This window comes from Carcharodon carcharias, chromosome 3 (genome assembly GCF_017639515.1).
Source record: "Carcharodon carcharias isolate sCarCar2 chromosome 3, sCarCar2.pri, whole genome shotgun sequence".
In the NCBI taxonomy this organism is placed as follows: Eukaryota; Metazoa; Chordata; class Chondrichthyes; order Lamniformes; family Lamnidae; genus Carcharodon; species Carcharodon carcharias.
Genome location: NC_054469.1, coordinates 230713556 through 230739458, shown reverse-complemented (window position 1 = coordinate 230739458; position 25903 = coordinate 230713556). Strand labels below are relative to the sequence as shown.

Sequence of the window (25903 nt, the reverse complement as noted above, 5' to 3'; positions counted from 1 at the left end):
TTTTCCCACCTGGCACTGAGTCCCACTGCCATTAGTCCTGAGCTTACTGACCTACATTGGCTTTCTGTCGACATTAAATCTTAAATTTTCATCCTCAAGTCCCTCATGGCCTTGTTGCACCTTATTCCTGCAAATTCCTCCAGCTTTATGTCCTCTACTGTACGCTTCAATCCTTGAACTCTGGACTTTTGTTGATTCCCCTTAATTCCACCATTTGTGACAGAGCATCTAGCCACCTTGGTCTCACTTCCTGAAAATTCCCCCCATAAAAGTCTTTGTGGTCACTTCTATCTCCACATTAAAAGCCTCCTCAAAACATCTTACAGCTGTGCCTTCAGGCACCTCACCAATCTCTCACACAATAGCTTACCATTTGCTTTGTTATACCTTTCACCAATGCTGTTTTACCCTTCCAAATAAAAAGTGCTTTCGAAAGTGTTCTACATTAAAGACAATATATTAAAGACAAGTTATTGTTGTTGATGTTGAGGTGCTTGTGCAACTTGTGACAGAATGCTGAAGTACTAAAAGATTTACACCTAACCGTAAAGAATATGTATTCCACCCTGCAATTGCCCACATAATATATCTTCTAATTAGGGGAGCTCAGAAGAGGTGTTTGTAGCCAACCACTTCCTCAAAAGGGAGTGAGAAAGCAGCTTGTTTGGATTAAGTGTGTATCAAGCTCAAGGATGGTGGTGGCCAAAGTTCACAATCGCATGGTCTGGATGCCTGCTGGTTCACAAAATGGAGCAGTCACAGGGATGGACAAGAAAACTTAAAAATGATGAGTAAAGCAAATGCTTTGAATCTGGCATGATAGTCACTATGGTGCACATTTTTAATGAACTTTCCAACAATTTAAAACCAGCCTTTTTTTCCCCCAGTTGAAGGTGTTTCTGCATCTGAGGTATAAAGTGGCCTCAATTATCGGTTACAACAAAGAATTTCTTAATTCACGAGTGTCCGGTGCTGCAGTTCTTCAACTCCTCAGGAAGCACATGGCAGTTATAATGCTATGGTGGGCAGCAACTGTTTGTTCCCACAGCCATGTGGAGCCAGTAATCCTGGTTATTGAACAGAACAAAATTGTAGAGGTTCTCTCCCCCTTTGTGGTATCCATGTTCACTTTCTCCCCAGGAAACTGGGCTGTCTGCAAAGCCATGTACTGTCATACTAACCCACTGGGCCAGCTTGGGTTCCTCAAAATAGAATCTGGAGGAAAAAAAGTCCATGATAATAAATGCTACCAATGCCAGGTTTCATCTTATAGCAGTAAATACAGTGGAGCCATGAAGAATTATCATTTTGAACATGTACAAGGTTGCTTAGAACACAAGTAGTCTTAGAGACCCGCAATTCAGAAGTATAATAGAGCATTGACAACGATTCTGTGCCCATTTACCACTCAACAATTTACTTTGGAACAACTAAGGCTACTACATTTTCCTGATAAAATTAATAAAATTCCACCCAACAGTATTTAAAATTCGATTGAAAGTTAAAAGGTGGGTCACAAGTAAGAAACACATTTCTAAAAAAATCTGTAATATTTAGTTCAAAAGATGAATCACATTATATAAGGAACAGGGGTACTAGTGATCTAAATAGGGCACAGGTAAATTTACTTTAAAAAAAACTTCAAGCTAAAAATATTATTAAATCATTATTTGCTTGATGTCAACATAAGAAACATTCACAAAAGATACACTTATGTAGCAATCAGGTGCCTTTGTACTTTTATTACATAGTGAAGTTATTTTTAGGAGCCATATTTTGAGCTGTTACCAATGGCAGATGTGGTACGTCTAAGACTTGTTACTACTTTACTGGCCAAAGTTAGAGAGAAAACATCTGGTCATTGCTCAGCCAAGTCATTAGATGAAGAATGACCCAATCAATGGTCAATACATTATCCTGGAGAGTGTATTGGCTGTTACCAACTGACTCTTTCAATCTACCTACAAATGACTATGGCAGTCAACTGCATAAAATCTTTCCAATCTCCAGCACAAGACTGACCAATGAATACAGAATTACCTATCTCAAAAACTACTGAAATAGGGGACCTCCTGCATCCTCAGAAACCTGCAGATGCCCTGCCCTCATTTTCAGTATAGAATATTTTCTTCCTAAACTATTTTATTTACCATGTCAAACAACATTTAGCTAAAAGTTTGCTTTCAAGCAATGTGCAACAACAATTTATATTCATAATAGCATCTTTAATGTAGGAAAGTGTCTCAAGGAACATCACAGGGGTGTAATCCAACAAAAGCTAACTCTACGCCAAAGATGTTAAGGTGGGCAAGTAAAAGCTTGGTTAAAGAGGTAGGTTTTAAAGGACAGTTTTAATAGCTTTCATCAACAGAAATCAATCAATCTCTAATTTAAACTTAACCATGGATCTGGCATCAATTGTCATTTGTGGAAGAGAGCACCAAACTGCTACCGCCCTTCATGTGGAGTGTTTCCTAATTTGACTCCTGAATGATCTAGCTCTAATTTTTAGACTATGCTTCTTTACCTCTACTCCCCAACCAGCAGAAATAGTTTCACTATTACCTCATCTGTTTCCTTAATATCTTCAGAACTTCAATCAAATCACCCCTTAACTGTCTAAATTTCATGGAATGCAACTTTAGTAATATCTGCTTGCAATTTAACCCTTTGCATTTTATGGGGTGGGTGGGGGCAGGCAGCTCGCTCCCCTGGAAGGAAAGTTGGCTGAGAGCCGACTTGCTTCAAGGAAGCCTGACCTTGCTTCAAAATTGGTGCTACAAAATCTTTTAGAAGGTCCATGGACTAAGCAGTCCCTTTTACTGTTCTTAGACAGGTGTGGTGGTACCTTTAGGCTTTTAATATATCTGTTAGCAGATGTTGATAAAATGTTTCCCCTACAATTATATCTTAATACGCTGCAGGCAGGCTACACAGGCTCACAGTGGGAGTTCCACCGCTCACTGGGGACGCAAGCCCCACCCTCAGATTCCCAGCAGCATCAAGAGCTCAGTAGTAGGCCCTGCCAGGACTGCAACCAGAAATGGATCCCAGAGTGACACAAGTCTGGGGTATTGCATGGTGAGGGGTTGGGCCAGCTTAGGAAGGGGGTAGGGGTACTATCTTAGGGGGGCTGCTTCTGATGTACAAAGGGAGACGCCCAAAGATAGTATCCCCTTCCTCCCCACTCTTTTACAAACTCTTTTTTAAAAAACGACCTGCCTATGCCAACTATATTATGGCTCGTTAGCCAGCTCAATTGGCCCTTCTTTATTTGTTTACAAATGGCAGGCAGACTACCAATTTCAGCGTCCGCTGTCCTATCATATTATGGCAGTGAGCTCGGAGGTGGTGGGAAGGTGATGGACTGGGCGCCCACCCTATTTTACGTGGCCCCACCACCACCACCGCCTCCACCACCCCACTGAAAACATGCCCAGCAGGGGCACATAAAATCAAGCCCCTGGAGTCCAAGGCTCGTTCTGGTAAGTCTACACTGTTTTTCACTCCAAGGTCAATATATCCTCCCTAAGGTGTGGTGCCCAGAGCTGCTGATAGTACTCCAGTTGTGGTCTAACCAGGCTATTGTATAGCTGTAGCATGACACTTTTGAAATGGCATTTTACAGCTGAAGTTACAACTAAATTATCTTTGCCTTTCAGTATTTTAAAACAGCTGAATCATAACCCCCTCTGACTTTCCTCAAATCCACTGGTACACCTTGAAAACTAACACCTTGAAAACTAACACCTTGGGTCCACTTCCCTGAATCTTCTGCAATATGTTAACCTCCATTAAAGTTAATGTGACTCAAATTACACTCAAAGTTTCAAATGCAGCTTTAATTCGCATTACTGTCAACCTTCTGTCTTACCTCCTTTATCATCCTCACTTAGCTGCCACTTGAAAATCTTATGACTTCCCCTTCATTTTTGCCTTTTCAGTTAGAATGCAGCTCATCACCAGCTCATCTGTCATAATATTTTAAGTTGCCACTCAGTCTCCACCAATGATTCCTTTGTCACTCAACTGAGCTTCTTTAGGGAGTCGAAATATTGCTTTACATGCTTAAACCTTCGTATCTATGCTATTGCCTTTTAAATTGTAGCTAATAGTTTTCCCTAGGTATTTCAGGAAATCCAGAAGTTCAGCTTCTTGCAATTACATACTATGCAACCTCACATCTTGCAGAAAAATAACATTTTGTTTAAAACATTTTGAACTTGAATTCACCATTAGAGTCTCCTCAAAGTTCTATCACTCAGACATTTTGAAACTCTTCACTGTTTTCAGTGACCAGTCTTGAAATACATGCTCGGTCACATATTTTATAATGCAATGTTCTAGCTGGGCTGAAGCTCATCCACAATTAAAAGTAGTAAAATGAGTGACAGAAACTTCATGGTGTGGATAAGTGAACTGTCTGGAATGATAATGAGTTAGACAGACCAGAGCAGACAGTTCACTTGATTGGTGGCCCTGCCACTGAACTCACTACCCATCCCTCCATTCTTCTGTCAGCCTTCTTGCTGCTAATCCTTAAATTGGCTCCAAAAGAGCTAAAGTTTAATGTTTTTTTAACCAAAGGGTCACAGATCAAGAGTTGACAGACTATCATGAAGGGAGCCGAAGGACAGCTAAAGTTATTTCTTAATTTACAAAAATTGCCATTTTATAACCTATGTGTTTCTATTAAGATAAACAAAGAACATTAAGGACAAATCTTTCGCTTTTGAAAATGCCATAACAAATAAAATCAAATATATTTGCCTTTTGCCATGGAGTTGGAGATTTGGCCATAAACAGAGTTCTGTTTGCAGGCTCTTTTTAATAGGAAATAACCCAAACTCTTTAAAACCGCACATTTGGTACTAAATCAAATTTTGTGATGAATAGCCTAAAAAGGGCATTCTAAGTGTACTTCCTCAAAATTAATTGTAACCAGTCAACAAAACTAAGAATGTTAGGTTCTGATTGGTACAAACAGAGATTGGGAGCATGTTTCCTGAATTGTCAGAACAAAATTGCTAATCATTATACTTATATAAGTAATCTAAACAGCAAATCTGCAACATTTTAATGGTCTTGGAAGGATGAATCCACACTCCACTTTTTTAAACTGCTCTAAACAGAGATGCTGTAGTGATGGATAAAATAAATTCCAACATGGGTCACAACAACAACTTGCATTTATATTGCACCTTTAATGCAGTAAATCCTACCAAGGTTGACACAGGAGTGTAATCGGTCAAAAAATCGACACTGAGTCACAATAAGGAAATATTAGTACAGGTGGTCACAAAGGTAGGCTTCAAGGAGATTCTTAAGAGAGAAAGGAGGAGAAGTTATCAGAGGGAATTCCACAGCTTACAGCCCAGACAACTGAAGGCATGGCCACCAATGCTGGAGCAAAGGAAGTCGGGGATACACAAAAGGACAGAAGGAATGTAAAAAGCTAGAGAATGATAAGGAGCTGAAACCCTGCCAGGTCCACGTACACCAAGGCCAACTATAGTTCTGACTAATATCTCAGCTAACTTAACACTGATGGAGCACTGAGTTTAGCAATTATGGCTGTAGTATGTAGTAACATACCCTGTGTAGTATGTTAACCCACCGAGCTATTGAGCGCAAAGTGCTGCTTTTAAAATGGTGCTTACCGAAGTTGGTCCAGTATCAAATTTATCCCTTCAGGAATTATAAAGCCAGAAATAGTACAAAGGCATGCTTTATCCAGGACTGTGCTGGGCCAAGGGCAGCAGTAGGTAGAGAGAAAGCTGTCTGCTTGATTATTGCTATTGATGAATAAAAATGGAAGCTTTGATTAAAACATTTATTTACGCACCACTGCATTTTAATCATCTCCGGGACCTTTACAAAGAACATCAATGAGCTGTTGGTACTATATCAATTTCTGTATTTCTTGATTGAATACTCTTAACAGTTTGAATCTTTTAAGCAGAGTAGATTTCTAAATTAATATAAAAAATCTTCTCTGTAGCATGTGTGCATCACATTTCAATGTTTGAAAAGTGTTAAGAGGAAAAGACCAGTCATTTCATGTCAATTTTCTAGCCTCGCCTCACCACAAAAGCAGGAGCTGGGAATTTACAAACACCTACCATTCTATAGAAATTTCACTCAGCAATTAACCTCTAACTGACCTCAGGGTGGGCCTTTTGGCACCATTTCCCAGGGAGAACCTGACAAATTGTCTTAAGGATTCAGGTCTGAACAGGTACAGATCCACCTTAGCAAGTAAATATCACAACTTGTACTCCAAACGCCAGAGCGTCCACTAGCAACAGTGCAGAAGATCAGCCAGTGGCTCACTGAAGGACGACACTGTCTGTGCATCAGGCTGTTGTGATCTGGCACCAAAGAGCGACTGAGTGTCATCTCAAGTGCCCATTTCTAAGATACCAAGTTCTCCTGCTTCATTGCAAAAGTGTAGAGTGTCATGGGTCAGTTGCTTTTGTACATTTTCTGGGATCCAGTGACACCTGACACAGGGGGGCTAGCAAAATGTCAAATAAAAAAAAAAATTGAACAATTTGTACCTACAATTTCTACATTTTAAGCCAATTCGTCTATGAAAAATAAGGAGAAATAATTTTGATCAATAGTCAGCCAGTATTTGATAAATGCTCTTCATGCAATTGGCAGATCTTCAAGTAATGAGGCCTTTTAAAAAACTGATTCAAACTAGTTTTCACTTGTTAGGTAGGAAGACTGGAAAGGATATAAGTAAAGCAGTGGATGGATTGACATTCGCAGAGAATGTACGTCCAAGCCTGCAACTGGAAGGTGGGGGGGGTGCTTCGGGGGTATGGGGAGAGTCCTGTGGAGGGAGTGAGGGGAGTCCTGTACACGGGGTTGGTGTCAGGGGTGGTGAGTACTACAGTTGTCCAGGAGTTAGAAGTGGTTTTAATTCTTCTAACTTTTCCTGGGTAACTATTACTGTAAGACAGTCAGAACCATCCGAAGTTTGCGATTTATATTGTACTTTAGGATGGTTCCCATTCAGAGCAATTGCCCAACGCAAGTTTGAATTTCCTGGGTAATTGCCATGCAATCCTTACCTGGGGGCCGAAGTGCCACCCCCTCCAACCACCCCCCCCGCCCCCCCAACCCCCCACCTACAATGCCCCGGAGCTCAGATATTACGGGCCTACAATTCCAGATCTACCTATTTCATGTAAACCAATCAAATGTTTCCAATAATTTAAAAAAAGTTACTACCCCCACCTTAAAGGGGCATCACTGATACACTAACAAAAACCCAAAACGTCAAACTCATGTTGCAGATGTCCTATTGCACAATGCACAAGGTTACACCTGCAATCCCCACAAAGTATGATTCCAGTTTTGTCCAGATCACAGTTAACCACCGGAATTGTTGAGGAACAGGACAGAAAGGCTGAATAATATATAATAAATGCAGCTGCACCAAGTTAATGTTGCAGATCTACAATGATTCCTGTTCTATGGAATACTGTGTGACAGAGGGTTTTATTTTAGAAGCGCAAGAGGAAGTGAAGGGAAATTGTACATGGAGCCATAGAAAAATACAGCACAGGAGGCCATTCAGCTCATTGCTGTCTCTTTCATAGACCTTTCCAATCAGTCCCACTGTCCTGCTCCAGTCATTTAAACTTACCAATCAATATTACTGAAGACTGCACCAAGCCATTCAAGGAATTCCTGAGAGTTGCAGGATTCATTGTCCTTCCCTTTCAATTCCTTACTCAGCAGAACTGGACAGTCAATGCTGTTTAATATCCTGGTTGATACTGTAGGCTGGTAAAGCTTGCATTCATAGTCCATGAAATATGATACCAAAGAGGCTTCTTCTCCGCCTAGTTTTGATGTTTAAAAATATAAGCACAGGAATTGAAATTACAAGTATCCTCCATTTAAAGCATGTTCTAATAGCGCGGTTGGTCAATTAGGGACACACCTCCCCTACCAATAGTGCTGCCTCCATTTTCATTTTGGCACAGTTACTGAGCATGTTCAGTCTTTGTTTTAAAACATATTGTCATTTCCCTTTCCCAACCATCCCACTCACCACCTCCCTCCTCCACCATCCCACTCACCGCCTCCCTCCTCCACCATCCCACTCACCGCCTCCCTCCTCCACCATCCCACTCACCGCCTCCCTCCTCCACCATCCCACTCACCGCCTCCCTCCTCCACCATCCCACTCACCGCCTACCTCCCCCACCATCCCACTCACCGCCTCCCTCCTCCACCATCCCACTCACCGCCTCCCTCCTCCACCATCCCACTCACCGCCTCCCTCCTCCACCCCACCACTCACCGCCTCCCTCCCCCACCATCCCACTCACGGCCTCCCTCCTCCACCATCCCACTCACCGCCTCCCTCCTCCACCTTTCCACTCACCGCCTCCCTCCTCCACCCTCCCACTCACCACCTCCCTCCCCCACCATCCCACTCACCGCCTCCCTCCTCCACCATCCCACTCACCGCCTCCCTCCCCCACCATCCCACTCACGGCCTCCCTCCCCCACCATCCCACTCACCGCCTCCCTCCTCCACCCTCCCACTCACCGCCTCCCTCCTCCACCCTCCCACTCACCGCCTCCCTCCTCCACCCTCCCACTCACCGCCTCCCTCCCCCACCATCCCACTCACCACCTCCATCCCCCACCATCCCACTCACCGCCTCCCTCCTCCACCATCCCACTCACCGCCTCCCTCCTCCACCATCCCACTCACCGCCTCCCTCCTCCCCATTCCCACTCACCGCCTCCCTCATTCACCTTTCCACTCACCGCCTCCTTCCTCCACAATCCCACTCACCGCCTCCCTCCTCCACCATCCCACTCACCACCTCCCTCCTCCACCATCCCACCCACCGCCTCCCTCCTACACCATCCCACTCACCGCCTCCCTCCTCCACCATCCCACTCACCGCCTCCCTCCTCCACCTTTCCACTCACCGCCTCCCTCCTCCACCCTCCCACTCACCGCCTCCCTCCTCCACCCTCCCACTCACCGCCTCCCTCCTCCACCATCCCACTCACCGCCTCCCTCCTCCACCATCCCACTCACCGCCTCCCTCCTCCACCATCCCACTCACCGCCTCCCTCCTCCACCTTTCCACTCACCGCCTCCCTCCCCTACCTTTCCACTCACCGCCTCCCTCCTCCACCATCCCACTCACCGCCTCCCTCCTCCACCCTCCCACTCACCGCCTCCCTCCTCCACCATCCCACTCACCGCCTCCCTCCCCCACCCTCCCACTCACCGCCTCCCTCATCCCACTCACCGCCTCCCTCCTCCACCATCCCACTCACCGCCTCCCTCCTCCACCATCCCACTCACCGCCTCCCTCCTCCACCATCCCACTCACCGCCTCCCTCCTCCACCCTCCCACTCACCGCCTCCCTCCCCCACCATCCCACTCACCGCCTCCCTCCTCCACCATCCCACTCACCGCCTCCCTCCTCCACCATCCCTCTCACCGCCTCCCTCCCCCACCCTCCCACTCACCGCCTCCCTCCTCCACCCTCCCACTCACCGCCTCCCTCCTCCACCTTTCCGCTCACCGCCTCCCTCCTCCACCCTCCCACTCACCGCCTCCCTCCCCCACCCTCCCACTCACCGCCTCCCTCCTCCACCCTCCCACTCACCGCCTCCTCCTCCTTTCCGCTCACCGCCTCCCTCCTCCACCCTCCCGCTCACCGCCTCCCTCCTCCACCCTCCCACTCACCGCCTCCCTCCTTCACCATCCCACTCACCACCTCCCTCCTCCACCATCCCACCCACCGCCTCCCTCCTACACGATCCCACTCACCGCCTCCCTCCTCCACCATCCCACTCACCACCTCCCTCCTCCACCATCCCACTCACCGCCTCCCTCCTCCGCCCTCCCACTCACCGCCTCCCTCCTCCGCCATCCCACTCACTGCCTCCCTCCTCCACCATCCCACTCACCGCCTCCCTCCTCCACCCTCCCACTCACCGCCTCCCTCCTCCACCATCCCACTCACCGCCTCCCTCCTCCACCTTTCCACTCACCGCCTCCCTCCCCTACCTTTCCACTCACCGCCTCCCTCCTCCACCATCCCACTCACCGCCTCCCTCCTCCACCCTCCCACTCACCGCCTCCCTCCTCCACCATCCCACTCACCGCCTCCCTCCCCCACCCTCCCACTCACCGCCTCCCTCATCCCACTCACCACCTCCCTCCTCCACCATCCCACTCACCGCCTCCCTCCTCCACCATCCCACTCACCGCCTCCCTCCTCCACCCTCCCACTCACCGCCTCCCTCCTCCACCCTCCCACTCACTGCCTCCCTCCCCCACCATCCCACTCACCGCCTCCCTCCTCCACCATCCCACTCACCGCCTCCCTCCTCCACCATCCCTCTCACCGCCTCCCTCCCCCACCCTCCCACTCACCGCCTCCCTCCTCCACCCTCCCACTCACCGCCTCCCTCCTCCACCTTTCCGCTCACCGCCTCCCTCCTCCACCCTCCCACTCACCGCCTCCCTCCCCCACCCTCCCACTCACCGCCTCCCTCCTCCACCCTCCCACTCACCGCCTCCTCCTCCTTTCCGCTCACCGCCTCCCTCCTCCACCATCCCGCTCACCGCCTCCCTCCTCCACCCTCCCACTCACCGCCTCCCTCCTTCACCATCCCACTCACCGCCTCCCTCCTCCACCATCCCACTCACCACCTCCCTCCTCCACCATCCCACTCACCGCCTCCCTCCTCCGCCCTCCCACTCACCGCCTCCCTCCTCCGCCATCCCACTCACCGCCTCCCTCCTCCGCCATCCCACTCACCGCCTCCCTCCTCCACCATCCCACTCACCGCCTCCCTCCTCCACCATCCCACTCACCGCCTCCCTCCTCCACCCTCCCACTCACCGCCTCCCTCCTCCACCATCCCACTCACCGCCTCCCTCCTCCACCATCCCACTCACCGCCTCCCTCCTCCACCATCCCACTCACCGCCTCCCTCCTCCACCATCCCACTCACCGCCTCCCTCCCCGACACTCCCGCTCACAGCCTCCCTCCCCGACCCTCCCGCTCACTGCACTCGCTGACCCTCCTGTACAATGACTCCCTTCCCGACCCCCCCACTCGCCTCCTCCCTCCCCAACTTCTCACTCCCCGCCTCCCTCCCACTCCGACACTCTAAGTTTTTGCCTCCTTACCACTCCTTGAAACTTCGAATTGCTGCCTCCCTCCCTTCCTCCCTCACCTACCCACCCTCCGACACTGAGTCAATGCCTCTCTCCCTGAACCTCCCATTCGCCACTTCCCTCCCTCACCCTACTGCTTGTCATATCCCTCCCCAACCCTCCAGTTCGCGGGGGAGGTGGGGGGGTAGGTGAAGGTGGGGGGAGGGCAAGCGGGGGGAGGGGGAGGGAGGGCGGAGGGGATGGGAAAGGGGAGGGAGGGCGGAGGGGAGGGGAAAGGGGAGGGAGGGTAGAGGGGGAAGGGGAGGGAGGATCGAGGGGAAGGGGACGGAGGGGGAGGTGGAGGGAGGGCGAGGGGGAGGGTGGATGGGGGAGAGGGTGAGGGGAGGGAGTGTGAGGGAGGGCAGGTTGGAGGGTGAAAGGGAAGGTGAGGGGGAGAGGGAGGGATGGGGAGGGGGAGGATTGGGGGCGAGAGGGAGGGAGGGTGGGGGTGAGAGGGAGAGAGGGAGGGCAGGAAGGAGGGAGGGGGCGAGAGAGACAGGAGGGAGGAGACTGGAGGGGGCGAGAGGGATGGAGGGAGGGGGCGAGAGGGGGAGAGGAGGCGAGAGGGGGCAAGAAGGTGAGGGGGAGGGGAGTGGTCGAGAGGGGGAGGGGGGAGAGAAGATGAGCGGGAGGGGGCGAGCGGGGGGGGGAGTGGGCGAGGGGGGGAGTGGGCAAGGGGGGGGAGGGAGGGAGGGAGGGGGAGGTGGGGAGGAAGGGTGTGGGGGGGAGGGGGAAAGGGAGGGATGGGGAGGGGGAGGGGGTGGGAGGGAGGGGGATGGGGTGGGAGGGAGGGGGTGGGGTGCGGGAGGGGACGGGATGGAGGGAGGGGTTGGGAGGGAGGGGGAGGGGCAGGGGGTGGGAGGGAAGGGGAGGGGTATGGGAGGGGACGGGATGGAGGGAGGGAGCGAAAGAGGGGAGGGGGGAGCGAGAGAGGGGGCGTGAGGGGGAGGGGGTGAGAGGGGGGAGCGAGATGGGGGAGGGGGTGAGGGAGTGAGAGGGGAGGGGGGAGCGAGGGAGGGGGTGAGGGGGCGAGTGTGAGTGAGCAAGAGTGTGCATGCGCACCTGACTCACTCCCAGTCTCAGGGTTCTCATTCACCATCAGACTGCAGGTGTGGGTGAGGGTGAATGACTGAGCACCCTGAGACTGGGAGTGAGCCAACACACACACTCTTACCTTCTAACGCTCTAGTGGTATTTATTCATTACTCAATGTTTAAATAATCAATTTATTGTTTTGACATTGTGCTTTTTGCTCAGCAAGTTGCTTTTCATACCTCAGCTTTTGTTTAAAATTCATGTTTAACGTGCAAATCCTTATCTTTCTGAAATTTACTAGAAATGTAATCCTTCACATGAGAAAGTTGCACAAGTCTGGTTAAGGGCAACATGCTGTAAACTGCCTGTGATTTAATGTAAATACTTGCAGTTACATGGCACTTTTAAGTGTGTAAAACACCCCAAGTTTCTTCAGGATTAGATATAATGAAGACTATGTCTAGCCAGGAAGAGGGAGGTTAAGAGGGGTGACTGAAAGCTTGTTCAAAGAGGTAGAATCATAAACAAGCTCTGAAGAAGTTTCAGAGGGTGGTGACATGTTGTAGGGAGCAAAGGGTAGAAGTAAATGGCCTTTGGTGATGGAAAGGACCTGGGATCCAAAACCCAACACAGAGTAACAATGATTGCAAACAGTCTGGTTTAGCCCGAGATGGTGTCCAGATAGAAGACAGAACCACTTCTGAATGGGGCCAGCTTCAGCTTCCTGATGCTGAGCTGGAGAAAATTATGGCTCATCAATACTGGATGTTCAGCGACCAGTTTGGCAACAGAAATGTTAATGGAAGCAATGTCATCATCATCTTCCAATGGAAAGCTGAGCCTATGACTTTGGATGGTGTCACCAAAAGCAGCACGTTGATAAAGAAGGGAAAGGGAAAAGGATAAATCCTTGGGATGTATTAGTTTGAAGATCAGAAGAAAAGACATTGCTGGCAATGCACTGGCAACATTGAGAGGTAGGGTTAGGTCTAGATTATGTGCTCAATTTCTGGAGCAAGATTAAACACACAACCTTCTGACTTATAGACAAGAATGTCAGCAGGAGAGCCACACTGACATTGTCATTACATGCAATGGAACACTACTGTAGTAGAAACTGTATACCACAAATGACTAATACTAATTTTTAAAGGCCTCAATTATAGCCAGATCACATCTTTAAGGGTTAGGGGGAAAAATTTCCAAAGTTTTGTCTTAATTGTATTTTCTTAATCTCTTACCTGAGGGATGCCAGGTCATCAAAAAGTCAAAGGTTAAAGGCTTTTTCTCTTTCAACGCCCACATTACTCGGTTATATCTTTTCTCCCCAGGAACAAATGCAGCATCACGCAAGTGGACAGTAATATCTGAAGACACATCATGAAATCATGAAACCCAAAACTGAATAGATCTTAGAGGGATCTGCATTACACAGAATATAGAAAGACAGGTTACAAAGCAAACTCTGAACCATTGCTTTTTACAGGAAACATGGCAGTCAGTCCGAGGCAGATGTTAAATAGTGAGATTTTTTGTTTCCTCTCAACAATAGTGTTTAGCTTTATTACTGCCAGACCTATCATTTCTTACTCACACTGAAAACTTCTTGAAGGATTTCTATGAAACATGCTCGGTCTGTGAGCTAAGTGATATCAGCTCTCTCTTCATTTGTCTTCCAACAACCAGTGAACTCACCTTGATATCAGAAGGTTTGCTGGGGCCAACTTTTGCACGTTTCAGTCAAAGATCAGAAACCATCCCACAAATGGCACTCTGTCTAACTGACTGTAAAGCAGTTTGTCTGAACTGCCAGCAATTTGAATTTCCCAAGGAGTGCTCGAGGGACATGGTACAGTTAGCACATTTTTGCACAGTTAATGGAAGGGTCCAAGAAGGTTGGGCTATGATTTTGAACATTTTGACGTTATGGCTGAACTCAATCCACTTTGTTGCATGCTGAATCTCCCCAGAGTAATTGGTTTTAATTCTAATATGAGGCATCTGAACAACTTGGGGCTTTGTGCTGTGCAATATGTCACATTAGTATAGCTCTATCCAAGTCAAAGGTACGTGGAAGCTGGCCCAACTGGGAGAAATCATGTACATTTTCTGATAAACTGTGCAAATCACATGCAAGGAATGGTGCGTAGTTTGATAGTTACATGGCCACCATTCCCAATGGTAGCTTTTTATTTCAGATTTATTTATTAACTGAATTTAAGCCATAATGGGATTTGTACTCATGTTTTCAGATCATTATTCCAGGCCTCTGGATTACTATTTATGCTCCCATACCCTACAAAATAGACAAACCTCACAAGTACACATGCACAAAGAAAAAAGTCGCTCCTTCTTTGCCTGTGGACTATCTGATTTATTGATACACCAGGGGACATTAGATGATCATTCCATCACATAAACAGTTGAGTTAAAAAATAATCTCAGAAGAAAACTACACAGAATGAGCCAAGGAAATATCAGGAAAAGCATTCGATGCTTCATGGGTTTTGGGGCAGCAGTAAGACATGTAAACAAGCAAGTCAATTTCAACTCTGAATTAGTTAATCTCAGCATCGCTGAGTTGGGAGGGAATGGGGGGGGGGAAGAAAACAGCCAGGGTTTCCATTCCTGATCATTAAACAGTGATGCCTCCCGCAAAGCGTGCAGGAATGGACAGAGTGAGAAAAGGACTGAATTTTACCATGGCACCAAGCATGGTCAAACATCCTGACAATGCTCATTATTTAGGCACGTGGATTAAAACTTGCTGCTTGGGCGATGGTGCCAGAGAATGGTTTGCAGAGAATTGTCTCTTTTTGAAGGTGCACGCACTGGGACCATGGCTTGACAGGTGTCAGCAGCCTCCCAGTACCACACCAAAATGGCCATTCTTTATGTGGGAGTCCAGACAGCAGCTATCCAACAACAGAGATTGGGGCGGTGGTGGGGGAACACCATGACCTCTGAACCTGCCCAAATCGGATTTCCACAAACACTACTCAGAAGTGGGAATCCTGGCTGATTTTTCCCCTTCTAAAGGCAAACGTTGCTTCCATTGCCACCACAACCAAATTAATAATAATCAGCAATTAAGCATTGCGAACCTACGTAAAATATTGGTAAATACACAGTTTGTGGTACTGTTTGCAGTTTTGGGGTCCATACTGCAGGAAAGATGTTGAAGGTAAAGATTCACTAAGATGTTGCCAAGTACGAACATAAGGAACAAAAGGGCAATTTGATAAGATGAGATAGAAACAGATTGATTCAGGTGTGCATATTTTCACCACTTGGTAAATGTTTGTGCTTTTCACTGATTACATGTCACAGCCCCAAGCTCAGAAGAGGGAAGTCTGAGGTCTAATGCACCACAGTTTTATTTTTCTATTTCTCATACCAGCTGTTTATAACCAATGAGCGAGACAAATGGCTCATTCACATTGCAAACTGGACTGTCAGGAACCCATTTCACACAGGACCCTTACTGGCAGACAGAGAAACTCAAAGGCTGACTCAAAGCCATGTCTCAGAGGTGTCTCCCCTACTATGTAACCAAATGTATGCACTGTTGCTTTGTCAATTATTACAGCAGAATAATGCAGCTTGCAATGCTGCACCCTGAAAATATTGTGACAAATGACAAGTGGCTATTTTCCATCTGAGATAAAGACCAAGCCACTTAAATTCTTTATAACCCTTTCAGCCAGCATGCATTCATGTTTACTAAATTATTAAGGAAGTCAAACCAAACTAGAACAAAATTTCAACAAACTAGTATGAAAAGGCACCTGGCAGGGTTGGTGCATTCATCCAGTACTGCAAGAAATTCTTCCAAGCCTTGAATATTTTAATAGTTTGCACTTACTGTATCTCACTGCTGTCTTGTGTGAATACATGGATGGCTGTCCTTCTAGGCCAAGCTCCTCATATGTATCCTTGTCAACTGATAAAATTAGCTTCCCTATGAAACCCAATAGTCATTAATAAGGAACTCCTTCAATGAAAGATCTAAGATTGCATTCACAAACATTAAGTCATGCAGAATCAGCTCACAATTTTTTTTAGTCAAGTGACCGTCCTTTTAAAAACATTCTGGCAGGATTTATTTCTTGTACTCATTACATCCCAAAGTCATCTGTAGAATAATGGGTTAATGAATACATTTATGAGACCATGATGATATTAGTGATGTAACTGTGACATCAATAGTCAGATGACCGAGCAGCTCCAGAATGATGGGAGCAGAACAGTCTGTCTCCTGAATACCAAGTGCTTACTATGTAAACAGTTCATAATAAAAGGTTTGAAGTTAAACTATACCAGCTAAAGTCTGTCCAAAAGGAAGCAAAACCTCAAAGGTTAGGGAAGCCAAGACAGCATGGTATTAATGAAGCCTCAACAATACTCGACAACACCACCAAAAGCCATCAAAGCAAGTTGGCAGAAACTTAGATAAATCCATACCAAGACATCACTCTGAAGATACCACCGTTATTCCCGACCACCACCCCACATTCCTACGTTTGTGCTGTATACTTGGATTTTCAGTTAATATAATAAACAGTTCTTTTTAATGAAAATTTTACTGTGCTGAAAATGTATGGAAATGTAAATATTTTATAACAAGTACTGCAGTTGTGCATTATAATTGGCCTGCAAAGAGAACCTGTCTATCTTGGGTATCAGAGAAAAGTTGAAGAAAATAACCTCTGATGAAGTGGTTCCCAGATTTTGCCTACAAGGGTCATAAATATATGACAGTCACTAACAGATCCACTGGGAAATTTAAGAGTAACTTCAGGAGAAACCCAGTAAGTGTTGAGTACATGTAAATTGCTGCCACGGGGAGCAGCTGTGGTGAATAGCATAGTTGCATTGAAGGGGAAGCTAGATAAGTACATGAGGAAGAGAGGAATAGAAGGATATGCTGAAAGACTACTTGACGTAGGATGGGAGGAGGCTCACGTGGAATGTAAACACTAGCATAGACCAAGTGGACCGAATGGCCTGTTTCTATTTTGTAAATTCTGTGTACTGTAATTTTTCTGCATTATGCACATCTTTGCTTACAGCTATTTTACAACAGCAAACAATAAAGTTCGTTTGTAAAAATCACTGCTTTACATAAAAAATGTGGTTGGAACTCGATATATATTACATTTGAAACAATTTTGGCATTATAATGTTTCTAATTTCGTTGGAATTAACTCATTTATTCTGAAGAAGTAAACATTGTTTTGTTAAAGTAATAAGTAGGTAACAAACTTGAATGCTGATTCTGAGAAAAGGTATTCTACCTGTTGGCAGTAGAGCGATACAGTTGTCTTGATCTATTCTGGTGTTGTATGAAAGTACGTAAAGACAGCCTGGAACAAAATTTTTAAACTCAACAAGATGGATTCTTAGCAAAATAAATAAATGCATTTCATAAATTACAACCATAATCATTACCTTTCCTAACAAATTTGTTGATGAATTCAGGCTCAAGCATTTCACAAAGTGGCAACTGCTTCACCAGATAATAGTCTCCTAAAGTTCTGCAGACAGCAGTGACTCCTGGTGGCATCATTCCACATTCTGGTATTAAAATGGAGACCTGCAGGAACAGTCACACGACAATAAAAAGTTTCTATAATTTGCAATCCTTCAGTGTCGATATTATTAAAAAGTACAACAGAAGATCAACCATAATACCCTGGTGATGACATCAATGTTTAAAATAATTAACACTGAAAAAAAATCTACTCTCAGTTTATCATATCCACATGTTTGCCTGCAAAAGCAAGACCTTCAATGTGGCAACTCATCAGTTGTGTTATTAGAAGTACTAAAACCCACCTTGCACAAGTTTAATTGGAGTTTCTCATAAACATTGTTGCATGGTAAAATTACATGATTCCCACTGGTGGCACTTATCACTCAATTGCCACTTTCACCATTACTGGTTTCCGAAAATCAGCAAAGGCACAAACACAATGCTACATGCATTTACCCTGAATTTAAAAGTCAATGGAAGTGGTTCTGAAATAATAAAACAGATTATAATAATAAAAGGAATCTAACCCTGACTGCCTCTTTCTTGGAATGTTTCATTATGCTGAAGGCACTTTATAAAGGAGTTCTTCTTGTTTTTGTTGCTGCCTTCCAGATCTCAATCCTTGTACATGTTTATTTTAAACTAAAATAAAAATAAACCATTCCAGATGAAATATTTATGCCATTGTGAAGTAAGAGGGCCAGCCCTATTCACACAAACAGAAAATAGTGGAAACATACAGCAACTCAACTAGCTCCTGTAGATAACAACAGAAGTTGTTCAACTTTTGGGTTTTAAGACAGGGAGAGAGGGGCCTGTGCTTCAATCACAGAACCATGTAGATGACACTCTATCGGAAGCAATGCTAGTTACTAACTAAAACATAATCAGCTACTTACCTTTTTCTATAGTCAAGCTACCAATCACTTATCTGGCACTTCAGGCGACGCTTTAAGCCCCATCTCCTGTTAATCAGCCTCCTGATAGTTATGGCAATGAGTTTCCAGCCCTTGTCAATCATTCTCCTGGTAGTTATGATGAGTCTCATCCCTCTGTGAATATCTCACCAGTTAGGTATGGTGATGTCTCCAACCCCTGTCAATCTCCCACCTGGAAGTTATGGAGATGAGTCTCCAACCCCTGTCAATCATTCTCCTGGTAGTTATTATGAGTCTCCATCCTCTGTCAATCACCCACCTGGTCATTATAATGATGAGTCTTCAAGAGGGCAATACATGATTGTTTGAATAGAAACAATGTACAAGGGTACAGGGAAAAGGCAGGGCAACGGCAACAGCACTAGGTCATAGTGCTCATTTGGCGAGTTGGTGCAGACACGATGGGCTGAATGGCCTCTCTCTGTGCTATTAAAATTCTGTGAATCACCCACATGGCAATTATGGAGATGGGTCTCCACCCCCTGTCAATCATCCACCTGGTAGTTATGGAGATGGATCTCCACCCTGTCAATCATCCACCTGGTAGTCATGGAGATGGATCTCCAACCCCTGTCAATCATCCACCTGGTAGTTATGGAGATGGATCTCCACCCCTGTCAATCATCCACCTGGCAGTTATGGAGATGAGTCTTCGCCCCCTGTCAATCATCCACCTGGCAGTTATGGAGATGGATCTCCACCCCTGTCAATCATCCATCTGGTAGTTATGCAGTTGGGTCTCCGCCCCCTGTCAATCATCCACCTGGCAGTTATGGAGATGGGTCTCCGCCCCCTGTCAATCATCCACCTGGTAGTTATGGAGATGGATCTCCACCCCTGTCAATCATCCACCTGGCAGTTATGGAGATGAGTCTTCGCCCCCTGTCAATCATCCACCTGGCAGTTATGGAGATGGGTCTCCGCCTCCTGTCAATCACCCACCTGACAGTTATGGAGATGGGTCTCCGCCTCCTGTCAATCACCCACCTGGCAGTTATGGAGATGGGTCTCCGCCTCCTGTCAATCACCCACCTGGTAGTTATGGAGATGGATCTCCACCCCCTGTCAATCACCCACCTGGCAGTTATGGAGATGAGACTCCGCCCCCTGTCAATCACCCACCTGGCAGTTATGGAGATGAGACTCCGCCCCCTGTCAATCACCCACCTGGCAGTTATGGAGATGGGTCTCCGCCTCCTGTCAATCACCCACCTGGCAGTTATGGAGATGGGTCTCCGCCTCCTGTCAATCACCCACGACAGTTATGGAGATGGGTCTCCGCCTCCTGTCAATCACCCACCTGGCAGTTATGGAGATGGGTCTCCGCCTCCTGTCAATCACCCACCTGACAGTTATGGAGATGGGTCTCCGCCTCCTGTCAATCACCCACCTGGCAGTTATGGAGATGGGTCTCCGCATCACCCACCTAGTAGTTATATAGATGGGTCTCCGCCCCCTGTCAATCACCCACCTGGCAATTATGGAGATGAGTCTCCGCCCCCTGTCAATCATCCACCTGGCAGTTATGGAGATGGGTCTCCGCCCCCTGTCAATCACCCACCTGGTAGTTATGGAGATGGATCTCCACCCCCTGTCAATCACCCACCTGGCAGTTATGGAGATGAGACTCCGCCCCCTGTCAATCACCCACCTGGCAGTTATGGAGATGAGACTCCGCCCCCTGTCAATCACCCACCTGGCAGTTATGGAGTTGAGTCTCGGCCCCCTGTCAATCACCCACCTGGCAGTTATGGAGATGAGACTCCGCCCCCTGTCAATCACCCACCTGGCAGTTATGGAGTTGAGTCTCGGCCCCCTGTCAATCACCCACCTTGTAGTTAAAGTGATGAGTCTCCACATGTTTGCGGTGCCTGGACTTGCTGTTCCTGAGGTTGGATTTTTCACTGACGACCAAATGCCGCGCGCATTTCCCCAGATTTTGCAGCATTTTCCACCCCCCGCCCCCCCCTCGCCCCACGGCAGCTCCCTCACTCCCGCCGCGTGCGCCGTTTGACAGTTACTGTCGAGCGGCCTCAATACGGCCGCGAGCTCATGTCTCCCACACGATGTTCCCTTTGGTGCCTCATTCACAAACCACAGGGGCCCGAGCTCGGCTGCGCCCTCTGGTGGCTGGAGGTCAGACCATAAACGAGTGGGGCGGTCAAATGGAAAGAGAGTGAGGAAGGAACCAGTCAGCCTACAGCAAGTACAGTGTTTTACACCTGAGAGAATGAGAATGGGATGGTGGCTGGGCCCTGTCTTCTTCAAACAGTATTCATTTTCAGGGTTGCTGTTAGTAATCAGGACAAGGAAGCAAAGTTGGTGATGGGGTTGCCAATTTTGGTTTAATGTATTGCTAAAGGTTTAATCCATGAATGGCCTCCTACCTCCAACTCTCACGTTGGTCACCCAACAAACTCCATCCTCATGGCCTTCCCACTCCAATTCATTTCTCTTCATTTCTGAATTGAATGATTATCCACTACAAAAACAGAATTACCTGGAAAAACTCAGCAGGTCTGGCAGCATCGGCGGAGAAGAAAAGAGTTGACGTTTCGAGTCCTCATGACCCTTCGACAGAACTTGAGTTCGAGTCCAAGAAAGAGTTGAAATATAAGCTGGTTTAAGATGGGGGGGGGAGGGGTGTTGGGTGGGGGGAGAGAAGTGGAGGGGGGGATGTGGTTGTAGGGTCAAGCAAGCAGTGATAGAAACAGATCATCAAAAGATGTCACAGACAACAGAACAAAAGAACACAGAGTTGTTGAAGTTGGTGATATTATCTGAACGAATGTGCTAATTAAGAATGGATGGTAGGGCACTCAAGGTATAGCTCTAGTGGGGGTGGGGGGAGCATAAAAGATTTAAAAATATTTTAAAATAATGGAAATAGGTAGGAAAAGAAAAATCTATATAATTTATTGGAAAAAACAAAAGGAATGGGAAAGAAACAGAAAGGGGGTGGGGATGGAGGAGGGAGTTCAAGACCTAAAGTTGTTGAATTCAATATTCAGTCCGGAAGGCTGTAAAGTGCCTAGTCGGAAGATGAGGTGTTGTTCCTCCAGTTTGCGTTGGGCTTCACTGGAACAATGCAGCAAGCCAAGGACAGACATGTGGGCAAGAGAGCAGGGTGGAGTGTTAAAATGGCAAGCGACAGGGAGGTTTGGGTCATTCTTGCGGACAGACCGCAGGTGTTCTGCAAAGCGGTCACCCAGTTTACGTTTGGTCTCTCCAATGTAGAGGAGACCACATTGGGAGCAACGAATGCAGTAGACTAAGTTGGGGGAAATGCAAGTGAAATGCTGCTTCACTTGAAAGGAGTGTTTGGGCCCTTGGACGGTGAGGAGAGAGGAAGTGAAGGGGCAGGTGTTACATCTTTTGCGTGGGCATGGGGTGGTGCCATAGGAGAGGGTTGAGGAGTAGGGGGTGATGGAGGAGTGGACCAGGGTGTCTCGGAGGGAACGATCCCTACGGAATGCCGACGGGGGGGTGAAGGGAAGATGTGTTTGGTGGTGGCATCATGCTAGAGTTGGCGGAAATGGCGGAGGATGATCCTTTGAATGCGGAGGCTGGTGGGGTGATAAGTGAGGACAAGGGGGACCCTATCATGTTTCTGGGAGGGAGGAGAAGGCATGAGGGCGGATGCGCTGTCAGTCAAACAGCCATTTTCTCCCCTCTCCAATTGTTCTTAACGGTGAATAAACAAAAGTGCAGAAAGAAAATGAAAAAAAGGGCACACCTCTATGCTTAATGCCACTATGATTTTTCTTCAGGGTTACTTTGAAGATAATCCTGGAGATTAATTTTCAGTTCCTGGAGATGCCAGGCCAATCCCAGAGGGTTGGCGACATTCCTGGTGGAACTGAAGCTGATTGAAGTGACCCACATCAGCCAACAGAACAAACTGGGAATTAATCCTATTCAGTGGAGGTGGCATGGGACTATTCTATGATCTGTAATGTTATATACAGAAGGAGAGGCTAGGTACTGTAATTTTAGAAGTGATACGACTAGGCAAGTTTTGTTTGGCGGGGTTAAAAAATTGTTTGGAAAGAATAGAAAAATAGATTAAAGGAAGGATTACGAACAAACAAGCATCCAACTACTGACTTAACCTTAGATAACCAGAGAGAGGAAAGGAAAATAAGTTAATAATTGAGTTATGTTTTAGAACACCAGGTGGAAAGATAGAAATTGTCATGGAATTATTCAACCAAGAAAGTGCAATGTAGACCAACTTAATGACCTTGAAATTACAGAATGATTATGAGACTCTTTCAAAGTAAATTCATGGATCTGGTGTAGGACTGCTGCTTAAACTAAATAGTGCATCGGGGTAGAATACTTGCTTTGACCTTTATGGTGTCATGAAAATGCTATTGGGCTCCATAGTCTAGTTATTCATTAGTAGGGGTTACTTCATATATAACAATGTCCAATATCAAGAAGAGACGGTGAATCCTTGCTTCCCTACTTGGTGAGTTAATATAACTATTGTTTGTTTCTAGCAGAAAATCTTATCTATCAATAACTTATTCAAGTCCCAGAAGACTTCCATGACAGGAAGAAATGCAATGTAATTTATGTAACAACTACACTAATCATCTGTTCTGGGAACTATAGTTAGGAAAATAGGAAGAGGCATGGGGCATTTTGCCTCTTGATTCTGTTCCACCATTCAATGAGATCATGGCTGATCTGTTCCCTTCTTCCATATAGCAGCCTTTGCTGCACATCTCTTATTATCTTTGGTTAACAGAAATCCATCAATCTCAGATTTAAGGTTAAGAGTTAAACCAGCATCAACTGTAATTTGTAGAGTACAGTTCCAAACTTCTACAACCCTTTACATGTAGAAGTGTTTCCTAATTTCACTCTGAAAGGTCTGACAACAAAGTAGCAACATGATGGTATTCGCCACTAACAGGATGCTGCCATCAAGCAAAAAAGTCATTCTGCCTATCAGATAAATGAGTAACTTGGTATATGAATGTCAGTGCCAGTGTGATGCTAGGTATGTAGGCTGTACGTCCCAAAGACTGGCAGATTGTATCAAACAGCATGTTGCAGACAGAAAGAACATGTACACACATTGCGCCTGTTTCGGCTAAACAAAATAAGTGACAGCCACTCGCTGGCTCATTCCTCAGGGCAATGCCTTGACCAATCAGGGTCAAGCTGCCTGGTTTAAATTTCAAATAATCCTTGGCAGATAACTGTCAGTCACCACCACTGGTGCATTCTCCATTGCATTGCCTCGACCAATCAGAGTCCACTTGCCAACCAATCAGCACTCTCTTCGCATACAGTATAAATGATTGAAAGCAAAAAACTGCGGATGCTGGAAATCCAAAACAAAAATAAAAACACCTGGAAAAACTCAGCAGGTCTGGCAGCATCTGCAGAGAGGAACACAGTTAACGTTTCGAGTCCGAATGACCCTTCAACAGAACTATGTAAAAATAGAAGAAAGGTGAAATATAAGCTGGTTTAAGTGGGGGGGGGGGGGGACAAGTAGAGCTGGATAGAGGGCCAGTGATAGGTGGAGATAACCAAAAGATGTCACAGACAAAAGGACAAAGAGGTGTTGAAGATGATGATATTATCTAAGGAATGTTAATTAAGGGTAGAAAGCAGGACAAGCAAGATACAGATAGCCCTAGTGGGGGTGGGGTGGGGTGAAGGAATTGAAAAAGGCTAAAAGGTAGAGATAAAACAATGGATAGAAATACATTTAAAAATAATGTAAATAGGTGGGAAAAGAAAAATCTATATAAATTATTGGAAAAAACAGGGGGGATTGAAAAAGGGGTGGAGATGGAGGAGAGAGTTCATGATCTAAAATTGTCGAACTCAATATTCAGTCCGTAAAGCTGTAAAGTGCCTAGTCGGAAGATGAGGTGCTGTTCCTCCAGTTTGCGTTAAGCTTCATTGGAACAATGCAGCAGGCCAAGGACAGACATGTGGGCATGACAGCAGAGTGGAGTGTTGAAATAGCAAGCAACAGGGAGGTCTGGGTAATGCTTGCGGACAGACCAAAGGTGTTCTGCAAAGCGGTCACCCAGTCTGCGTTTGGTCTCTCCAATGTAGAGGAAATCGCATTGGGAGCAATGAATGCAGTAGACCAAATTGGAGGAAGTGCAAGTGAAATGTTGCTTCACTTGAAAGGAGTGTTTGGGCCCTTGGATGGTGAGGAGAGGGGAAGTGAAGGGGCAGGTGTTTCACCTTCTGCGGTTGCATGGGAAGGTGCCGTGGGATGATGATGCCACTTTCAAAAACAGTTCCTCTGACATGTCTTCCTTCTTCCTTAACTGAGGTTTACCACCCACGGTCGTTGACAGAGCCCTCAACCGTGTCCAGCCCATCTCCCGCGCATCCGTCCTCACACCTTCTCCTCCCTCCCAGAAACTTGATAGGGTCCCCCTTGTCCTCACTTATCACCCCACCAGCCTCCGCATTCAAAGGATCATCCTCCGCCATTTCCACCAACTTCAGCATGATGCCACCACCAAACACATCTTCCCTTCACCCCCCCGGCGGCATTCTGCAGGGATCGTTCCCTCCGGGACACCCTGGTCCACTCCTCCATCACCCCCTACACCTCAACCTCCTCCCATGGCACACCAAACGCGGACTGGGTGACCGCTTTGCAGAACACCTTCGGTCTGTCTGCAAGCATGACCCAGACCTCCCTGTCGCTTGCCATTTCAACACTCCACCCTGCTCTCATGCCCACGTGTCCGTCCTTGGCCTGCTGCATTGTTCCAGTGAAGCTCAACGCAAACTGGAGGAACAGCACCTCAACTTCCGATTAGGCACTTTACATCCTTCCGGACTGAATATTGAGTTCAACAACTTTAGATCATGAACTCTTTCCTCCACCCCCCCCCCCACTTTTCTTCCAATAATTTATATAGATTTTTCTTTTCCCACCTATTTCCATTATTTTTAAATGTATTTCCATCCATTGTTTTATCTCTACCTTTTAGCCTTTTTTGATTCCTTCACCCCACCCCACTGGGGCTATCTGTACCTTGCTTGTCCTGCTTTCTACCCTTAATTAGCACATTCCTTAGATAATATCACCACCTTCAACACCTCTTTGTCCTTTTGTCTATGACATCTTTTGGTTATCTCCACCTATCACTGGCCCTCTATCCAGCTCTACTTGTCC

The 25903-nt window shown here is 46.7% G+C and overlaps 1 protein-coding gene across 1 annotated transcript; it reads right to left on the bottom strand.

Moving 5' to 3' along the window:
- Nucleotides 1-817: 817 nt before the first annotated feature.
- rpp40 (ribonuclease P/MRP 40 subunit) lies at nucleotides 818-20706 on the bottom strand. Its single transcript, XM_041184425.1, has 8 exons — nucleotides 20564-20706; nucleotides 17710-17854; nucleotides 17556-17624; nucleotides 16124-16219; nucleotides 13500-13625; nucleotides 7661-7859; nucleotides 5661-5795; nucleotides 818-1215 (listed from the first exon to the last, which is right to left on the bottom strand). The coding sequence occupies exons 1-8, from the start codon at nucleotides 20678-20680 to the stop codon at nucleotides 1017-1019; spliced, it is 1086 nt and encodes a 361-aa protein (XP_041040359.1). The 5' UTR covers nucleotides 20681-20706; the 3' UTR covers nucleotides 818-1016.
- Nucleotides 20707-25903: the final 5197 nt, after the last annotated feature.

Bases quoted from the DNA above. Each gene is read 5' to 3' on its own strand.
- rpp40 (XM_041184425.1), bottom strand. From the start codon at position 20,680: ATGCTGCAAAATCTGGGGAAATGCGCGCGGCATTTGGTCGTCAGTGAA. The intron at 17,625-17,709 runs GTAATGATTATG...ATTTTGTTCCAG, and splicing joins CAACAAATTTGTTAGGAAAG to GCTGTCTTTACGTACTTTCA. The intron at 16,220-17,555 runs GTAGAATACCTT...TGGGTTTCATAG, and splicing joins TATCGCTCTACTGCCAACAG to GGAAGCTAATTTTATCAGTT.